The sequence below is a fragment of the Triticum aestivum genome, chromosome 6B, assembly GCF_018294505.1.
Source record: "Triticum aestivum cultivar Chinese Spring chromosome 6B, IWGSC CS RefSeq v2.1, whole genome shotgun sequence".
NCBI lineage: Eukaryota > Viridiplantae > Streptophyta > Magnoliopsida > Poales > Poaceae > Triticum > Triticum aestivum.
In genome coordinates this window covers 306,079,073-306,088,470 of record NC_057810.1, presented here as the reverse complement: position 1 = coordinate 306,088,470, position 9,398 = coordinate 306,079,073, and the positions used below count along the sequence as shown (strand labels likewise).

Genomic DNA, 9,398 nt, shown 5'->3' with positions numbered 1-9,398 from the left:
TTTGAATGTATGTAAAATAGAAAAAATAACAGAATAAAGGAAAAAGGAACAAGGAAAAGAAAAAACATTTAAGAAAAAAGAAGCAGCAAAAAAATTGGGAAAAAAAGAAAAACCTGGTTTAGGAACCTTCTAGAAGGTTCCCAAAACCGGAAAAGACCGGCCGGAACCTCCTAGAAGGTGGAAAGCCGAACGCGTTAACGGCCGGCCCAGTTCTACGCTTGCTCGTGATCTCCTGTGCGATAGGTCGACATTCTGACGCAGAATGCGTCGTATAGGGTTTTCCCGCATACAGCTCACCTAGGAGGAACTAAAGAAGATAGATAAGTATACCGATATTTAATTTTGGAAATAGTTAGCATTAATGTCTCACTACCACATGAAATTACATGGGACTACAATAATACATGAACACTAACTTTTGCCTTCCAAATCTGAATTTTTTTTTCCAGACACCACGAAGTCATTGCCATATTCTCGAAATAGGCTTCTTCCGAATGAAACAGAGAGAGGGGTACCTACAAAGTGCTGCGAGTTTGATTACTGAACACACAGAATACATCAATAACCTCCAGGTTCAACTTACATGCTATTTTACAGAGGGCTGTAACATACCCGAGTAACAACATATACATGATCCCGTACACAAAAGACTCACCCCAGTACGGCGAACTCCAGGATAGCATTGCGGACTATCTACACAACATGTATTTTACAGAGGACTGCAACATACGAGAGTAACCACATATACAGCCCATACACAAAAGACTCGCCGGCACGGCAAACTCTAGGATAGCATTACGAACTATCTACAAAACATCTAGCAGGGGGCTCTCCACCACTTACCACTGATAACTACCTATTCAAGAACGTGCTGACTTGCTCACCTCCAAACTCACCGTGGCACGACGATGGTGTTGGATAGACACGATCTCTTAAGCTTGTTCGCTTCTGTCTTGAGCCTTGAGATCTCCATAGCATTGTTCATCTTCTGCGTGATGGCAGACCGCATGACGATGCGCATCAGATAGGCATGTAGATCGTGATGATGGACAGCCATAGCCAGCGACCGAACTTGCGTGCCAAGTTCTCGGTCCTTGGTTTCTTTGTGAGCAATCTTCTCCTCCAGCTTTCTGATGGAATCCTGTAGTTCAGCGCAACTATTATTTGCATGGAGCATTGTTTCCACGCGTGCTCTCAGGTCCTTGACATCAAAACCATCTGCCTCAAGCAAAGCAAGGCCCGTCATCTTCTGCTCGAGTAGTCTACTATCGTCCAGAGCATTCAGACTGTTTATGCTCTCTGCTAAAATAGCAAAAGAGAACATCAAACCTAATGCCAGTCCTTCACAGACCTCTTGACCATGCTGCTCGAACTGATGGAAATTTGGTCGCTGTGGTGCTTTCCTGAATATTTCCAGTCCCTCAAGGTGTGCCCACATTGGGGAGGTCTTCACAAATGGAAGATGCTGGCTTGCCAAGGGTTCTGAAATCCGGCCATTCGTGTCCATGATACTCTCATGCACAGCTGCTGATTCCGACAAGGGACAGCAAGAATCATGTGCTTCACCTGTGTAGCCCCCTTGCTCAAGATCATCTCTTCCACCTGCTTGTGAACCTGGAAATGGAAGTGTAGTGTAGTGGAAATGTAATAACATAGTGAAAGTGTAGTGGACTTTGCTGTAATCAGCGCGCATTGCTAACTTTTAGGAATCAGAAGGCATACCTCCGATGTCCTTTCGTGATGTCGGGTCAATACAACTCAGCTCATCCATTTCTGGAAGTGTTTCACACCCAGCAGTCAAATCATTAGGCAGTTCAGACACTGCAAGAAATTTGCTAGTTAGTATTTGCAGTGTATGTTGTACTCCCTCCGTCCGAAAATACTTGTCGGAGAAATGGATGTATCTAGACATATTTCAGTTTTAGGTACATCCATTTTGATCCATTTCTCCGACAAGTATTTCTGGACGGAGGGAGTACCAATATACGTTAAACAGTCTGAAACTTACTGTCTTCCTCAGTAGCTTTAGCAGGAGCAGCTATCCCTTTCATTGGCTGTATCTAGTATTTACAAATGTAAAGGAAAATAAGAACAAATGATATTTCGAATGATGTTAGGACTGGTAGAATTAAGGGGTTGTATTAAAAGTAACAACTCACAGTTTCAGGGTTCTCCCCTAGAGCCACTGTTGTTTGAGAAGAAACACATTTCTCCATTTGCCTGGACAGTTCAGTCCCAGTTCCAACAGTTGATTGGTTACCCTGACCACTTAATGCATTTTTTGACCCTTCAATGATGCGAAAATCTGAGCCAAGTGACCGCGTTCCTAATAGTGGGCCCTGTGGGACAGGTCTTGGTTCACCAAAACCTCCAAATAGAGATGCCTGAATCTGTCGACTTTGTGCCATAGAGGGTACAATAATCATCTCAGAAGATGATTGTTCAAGATGACAGCTTGGAGCAAGTGTAGATGAACTCAGAGAGCCAAATGCCGCCACTTGTGGAAGTGAAGGAAGGGACAACCCAGACCTCAATGCCAATGCTGTTCCTTGCTTATGAATAATTTCATTGTTTTCATTACGAATGGACAAAACAGGAAAAATTTGTTCTGATGTCACATCTTCATCCTTCAACTTTTTGTCATGACGAGAACCAGGTTTATTACTGACTTTATCCAAGTCATCATAGAAGGCGGGAATTGCTCTTTTTCGAGAAGTTAATTGAGGACCATTAGAAGGTTTCTGGAATGGATGCATCTCATGGACATAATTTTGGAGCGAAGGCTAGCACACAGGGTAAAATAACACATATCAGTACACTATACCATAATCTACAGTCTTCCAACTACAGATTTAAGGTAACATTGAATAACATCATTGTTGTTTGGAACCTAGAGCAGATATAACATTCCAACTACGAATAAATTAATTTGCATATTCCTAATTCATTACCAGCTGCTTCTTGTTTCAAGTGCAGATATGCTTGCCTAATAAACATACAAGATGCAGATATGGCTATCGTAACAGGACTATGTCTAATTGTCTATCAATTAATTAGGCCTAATGGATTAAAGAACCAACAGATGGAAAGTGTTGTTAGCCCTGATCCAAACGGTGCAAAACCAAGGTGGGCTAAGTGATTTGCAGAAAAGAAAAAGGTGGGCTAAGTGAATAACATGTTGCAATAATAGTGATAAGAGGAGCCAAAGAAAGGCAATATTGACAAGTTCCTTTGAAATCTGAATGACAAAAACTAAGTATAATATAGTTGTTGCAGTCAACTATAGTTTGTTTGAGGCCACCTGCTCCTTCATCGATACACACTTAAAAAAAGGCTATGAAATGCATGCAATGACAGAACTAAATAGCATTCTATTTTCTATCAAGGAAAAAAACACTAGAAAAGAATGACAGAAGACAAAATACGGAATATGCACTATGTGTACCTTTTTCAAGCAGCGTACCCAGTTTTTACCGTCCCAGTCAAACCGTGGCCGTAGCTGCGTACTTTCCACCGTCAGAACATCCACAGGTTCCACGTCATCCATGTCTGTCTTGGGATTCTTCAAGTTCACTACATACTTGTTGATTTCAGAACCTAAAACCTTCACAATAATAGCAGGCCACCAGCCACCTTCATGAAGGACCTCAACATGAGATGCAGGAGAAAATCTGTACCTAGAATCCATATTGGTGATGTCGCGTGATGGCCGAATATATTGTGAATCTAGAATCTCAGTGGCCGGTTCATCATCCTTTCCAATATGCATGTACTGTACTAGAAAATGTGTAGCACCAATCACTTTAAGAACAGTAGCTGGATTCCAGGATCCACTAAAGTTTCTTGCAAAATGACTCACTTCAACTTGATGCCCCTCACTGAACAAAGGACTTCCCTTGCCCTGTACACAACGAGAGTATTAAACACTTAATTTCCTTCCTTATCATTATCAATAAAACAATACCTTCTTTAACAGATGTTGAAAGAGAAAGTCAGCTCTTCCCCTCATATAATCCTTCTTTAATGTCAGTTACCATGAAAGTTCTCCACACATTCGCAATTCAGATGCAAATTTCGAAGACCATGATATTTCAAATATCCCAGTAAGACATATTCTAGGGATTCATCCTAGAGCCACTTCTAAAATTCAGTTTATAAGCTCGCAGACGCCGCCGCACCAACCGGAATATAAATTCAATACGAGTGCATCTATTCTGAAAACCCTCAATTTGTTAAATTGCACTGCATGGACGGAAAATCAATATTGAGGCAATGAGCGTTTTTGGCCCTTAAAGTTCTTAAACTTGCATCAACTATTCTGACAAGTCTGGGTAGTGTAAGCATAAGCCATTTTAAGTGAGCCTAATATAATATGTAGATGTAGTTAGCTAGACTGCATTGTGACCACGATCATGGATCAGTATGCGAATGCAACCAAGATCAAGTCTTCTCACCTGGATCTTGATGTTATGGAATGGCCTTGTCCGAATAAAATAGCATAGTCCAAAATGAAGACAAATATCCAACTCAAAATAAAATAAAAATGAAGACAAATAAATGAAAATATATACTCGCTTTAAGTCTCTTATTTCCGTGACAAATTTAAGTCTCTACAGTTCACAATGCAAGTCGCCAAGTTGTTTTATTTATTTGCGCGTAACTTTAATTTTAAAAGTTCTAGAAAATAGTTAACCCATTCAAGAGAGTTTAGATAATTTAAAGGACGATTATTCATGTTTTAAATTTGATAAACAAAATGTTGCATGCAACAATCCATTAGGGGGGTAACCACAAAAGCAAAGAAAACAATGCATTCGGATTTGAGGACAGAGGCGCATCATATATACTCCAAGCACCTGAAAATACTAAAGTGAAATGTTTCTATCCACTAGTAAGCGTGCACGTGCAACGCACGTCTCAACTAATATTATATTCGTGTTACTCTACTCGGGTGACATGGGAAAACCCTACCTGCACCGCAAGACCACCCCCTGCTCCCTCGCTTCACCGCCGTCGGAGGGGGCGCCGACAAAGCCCACCTGTGCCCCAAGGAAGGTGAAGGCAGGGCATCCTTTTCCGCAGGCTGTTATCTTGGCACAGGTCTCAGATGATCGGTGGAGCGTGGCGGTCTGATGTTGTGTGCCGCGTGCTGCTCATAGGGAGGCGTCCCTCTCAGCAACAGTGCCACCCCTAGACGATGATGGGTGGCGGTGGTGGTCGTGCAGCTTCATGTGGGAGGGTCGTGGAAGCACCTATGTTGTCTGTGGGGGCGCAGTCCCAGAAAGGCCTAGCCCCAGTGGTGTCCATCAGGACGCCCATTGGCGACTTCTGCTTCTTCTCGCGCAGGTTGGATCCGCGTCTTGTGGGTGAGGCAACATTGGTGTGTCTGGAAAATGATGGTTTGGCGGAGGTAGGCAGGCGGTGGTCAGACTCAGGTATCCACTCCGGTCGACAACGATGCTTAATTGTTTCACCTTCTGTTTTAAAATAAATGGTAATGAAAATAATACAGGTCCGCTTTTGCCCACCTTGGTCACTGACAAAAATAAGAATTCCCATAGAAAAGATATTCTAATACTAATAAAGATATTACAAATCGACCTATCATTTAAATGAATCATCGTATGCATAGAGCACTGGCACCTAATTATCTCAGTTTTTTATATGTTTAATCAATTGTTATAAAGCGTAGGCATCTTCAGTCTCGATGTAGTTGAGAAGGTGAAAAAAAATGACTTCCTTCAATTTATTTATTTTTGGCGAAAAGGCCTAGGATTATTGAGTACTCCCTCCGTTCGGAAATACTTGTCGGAAGAATCGATGTATCTAGACGTATTTTAGTTCTAAGTACATCCACTTTTATCCATTTCTCTGACAAGTATTTCTGGACGGAGGGAGTATTAAGTAACACACGTCCATACAAACCCAAGTTGTAAAAACAGGAATGCTTGTAAGGAAGTAGAAGAAAGAACCGTGAAAACGTTCGACATTGTTTGGAGAGGAGCGATACTCTCTATGGTATTCCGAGCAAGGTATGGCAGATCCCAACGACGGTTCTTCTGCTCTGCAGAGAACCGGCTCAGGCGCCAACTAAGCCGCCGCGCTCGCTTCGTCCTTATTTCTCAGACGATGAAATTGAACATGTCGTCGCCACCGCACTCGCTTCGTCCATAGAAAATGATTCCATGCACGTGAAAAGGTCGTCAGGTCTCATGTTGCATATCCCTATAGAAAACTGAAGAAAAACCAATCCTCCTGCACGCTCCATCCATACAGTCAATGCATGTGCGTGCGCGCAGGAGACATCCACGAAGAGAAGAGGTTATACAGTCAATGCACCGAAGTTGTGTGCATCCTCCTGTTTTTGTCCTATGTACTCGCCGCCGGCAGCGTCGTAGGAATGGGCGTGTGCGGGCGCCTGCTGCATGCTGACGCAGGTGGACAGGGAGCCAGAGCCCATGGACAACGTCAGCGAGTGCAGGAGCGCACCAGGGTTGCCATGGCTAGCCGGCATGATGGCTCCTTGGTCCTCCTCGTCGTTGCCGGTGTCCACGTCGTAGAGGTCTCCTGCAGGCGCCATCCATGGCCTCCTGCCGCCATGCGCCGCCGCGACAGTCGCCGTGGCCTCCTGCCGTCGTGCGCGCTCGTCATGGCCTCCTGCCGCTGATTGTCGTCGCCACTTGCTGGTCCGCTCGGTCCGTCCCGATCTGGAGCGCCGCCGGCCTAGTCACGGAAAACAAGACTGCCAGGCTGGTCAGACCGGCACGGACCATCTCCACCCTGATCTGATAGCGCGTCGAATCGGAGGCCACGACAACTCCGGTATCCCACACGGCAGCGACAGAGGTGGTGTGTGTAGCGTGTCCTTTGCAGAGGCAATGGCGGATAGTACGAGGGATTAGAGAAGATATGTTTTCAGGCGAGGAATAACAAGAAGGGATGACGACGTAGATAGGGAGGGCACAGGAAGGGATGAAGGGGCATGTTTCGACGCCGATAGCATCCGACGCGGGGTGGGAAGAAATCAATTAGGTTGAGTGGCTTTCTCTTTTAGCTGATACTAATAATTAGATGCTCCGGCAACAAAAAAGGATAATAATAATTAGATAACAATTATATATGGTATAGGAGTAATAATTATCGAAGATTTGGTGGGATGCTTGAGCGGAAGTTGCCGAAGCAGACGTATAAAATTTTGGTCCGCCGGTGGAGCGGTCTGCCTTCAGTAATTGCTAATTGCACCCTTTGATATCTCATCAGATTAATCTGATCCGTTAGATTTCATTAATTTAGATGATCAAACGGTGATAATTAATCGGTGTACACTTAACGGGGTATCTTTAAAAAAGAAAATGTTTGCCTGTTTAATAGTAGTAGAGATAGGTACGTGTACAACACAGCTAGGGGTTGGAGCAAGGAGATCGACGGTGGCGCGAGCAGGGCTGCCTCAGAAATTCGGATCGAGAGGTTTGAGCGAGGACAGGACGGCCAAAGGTGGAGATCTCTAGTTGGAGCGAGATCGCGGTAATTATTGCGTAATTATTAGATCATGGTAATTATTGCTAATGGATTATGATTAAAATAGGCCCAGGTTGGTAAGTTCTGTGTAATTATAATGGCGTAGATTATGGTAATTATTGGTAATTGATTTTGGTAAATGTTATTGGTAATTGATTTTGGTAAATGATGTGATACAACATTGAAGCAATCCGGTCCATTAAGAGATGACGGATGTATGGCTGAGATGTAATGTTTGTGCCACAACTCGATTGTTTAATAGTACTCCCTCCATCCGAAAATACTCGTCGGAGGAATGGATGTATCTAGATGTATTTTAGTTTTAGATACATTCATTTTTATGCATTCCTTCGACAAGTATTTCTGGACGGAGGAGTAGTAGTAGATAATCAACAATCTTAATCCAACAGATTTTTTTTTTGAGACACTCTTAATCCAACAGATGGACCCAAAGACAGAGGGAGACTCCTCATCCAGCCCACCACTTACCACCTCTGCAGCCGGGACCCACCGCCCACCCTGGAACACGCGGTGCGGCCGCATATCCCTCTCCTCGAACTGCAGCGTCTCCCGCAACGTGGGGAACGTGACCCTGTACGCCCTCCGCCGGCGATCTCCTGTCACCGTTGGCGGGACAACGGCGGCGACTACGCCGGCCCACCACCCGTCGCTGTTGAACGCCTCCACCATCTCGTGAATCACGAACTCCCTTTCCTCAGGCGGTGGCCGCGGCCGCACGTTGGCGGTGGCCGCGGTCTCCCTGAGCGGCTCAGCCTCCTCGCCCAGGAGCGTGGAGTAGGCCACCGTGTAGCGCCTGTGGCCGCCGTCGGAGAGCAGGTGACTGGCAACGGTGGCCTCGTAGAAGGAGCCGGCGAAGCCGGGGTCGTCTCTGCGCACCTCCACCGCCGCGCCGATCGGCATCAGGAACGCCTCGTCCTCCGACGATTCGAAGGGCTTCGGAGGGCGCCTCTTGGGACGGCCGCGCCCCATGGGAGCTAGCGAGCTGCTTTGGAGCTCGTGGGTTCTTGGGAGTGTGCGACGGTCTGAGGGAGGGAGAAGGGTGGCGGAGGCGACGATGTGGGAGGGTGCGGTGCCTTTTGTGCTGGGTTGTGAGAGCGACTCGACTTCCGAGGTGTGGTGTGGGGATGGAACAGTTGGTGCGACTGACGCGTGGCGACTCTGGCGGGGCGACGGGAAGTACTCGACTAGTCGGGAGAGCCAGGTGCCTGTGGTAAATGTCACCGAAATCCCGCTTTCCTCTTTCCCGTCCTGCTCTAACTATGTGCGGCGGATTAATTGACCGACATATTTTATTTGTCTGAAAGTACTTGTCATCAAAATAAATAAAAATAATATATTTAGAACTAAAATACATCTAGATATATCCTTTTTCGTTTATTTTGATGATAAGTATTTTCGAACGGAGTGAGTAACAAATTCATAAAATACTCCTCCCTCTGTTCCTAAATATAAGTCCTTTTAGAGATTCTACTACAAACTACGTATGGATGTATATAGACATATTTTAAAATGAAAAAACGTATATTTAGAAACGGAGGAAGTAGGTAATTGCCCGTGCGTTGCAACATGAATACACATTTTAAGCGATGCCATGGCAACCAAATTGGACTATAATGGAAGAAACCGCTACCATAGTAGTGTCAACGGATCGCTGCGGCACAAAATTATTAGTTCTTGGCCATATTCATTTAGTTCCATATGTTTTTTTAAGACCCGGCTGATCACCGGCTTCATTGATTTAGCAGAAAGCAGTGGAAACATGTAGATCAAGTGATCAAGTGGATGAAATTAGAAAAGTACAGGTGGCTCTCCTCTCTTATGGCTAATTTTCGCTAATTGTGTCCCTGAAGGGAGGCTCC

At 45.0% G+C, this 9,398-nt stretch overlaps 1 protein-coding gene across 1 annotated transcript; it reads right to left on the bottom strand.

The window, feature by feature from the left end:
• Positions 1–604: 604 nt before the first annotated feature.
• LOC123137031 (uncharacterized) lies at positions 605–8,669 on the bottom strand. Its single transcript, XM_044556568.1, has 6 exons — positions 8,008–8,669; positions 3,446–3,901; positions 2,160–2,783; positions 2,009–2,060; positions 1,723–1,821; positions 605–1,614 (listed from the first exon to the last, which is right to left on the bottom strand). Exons 1-6 carry the CDS (start codon positions 8,506–8,508, stop codon positions 893–895), a joined length of 2,454 nt encoding a protein of 817 aa, XP_044412503.1. The 5' UTR covers positions 8,509–8,669; the 3' UTR covers positions 605–892.
• Between the last annotated feature and the right edge of the window lie 729 nt (positions 8,670–9,398).

Excerpts from the sequence above, each read along its gene's own strand:
- LOC123137031 (XM_044556568.1), bottom strand. The coding sequence starts at position 8,508 with ATGGGGCGCGGCCGTCCCAAGAGGCGCCCTCCGAAGCCCTTCGAATCG. Across the intron at positions 1,822-2,008 it reads TAAAGCTACTGAGGAAGACA|TGTCTGAACTGCCTAATGAT; the intron begins GTAAGTTTCAGA and ends AATTTCTTGCAG. Across the intron at positions 1,615-1,722 it reads ATCACGAAAGGACATCGGAG|GTTCACAAGCAGGTGGAAGA; the intron begins GTATGCCTTCTG and ends TTCCATTTCCAG.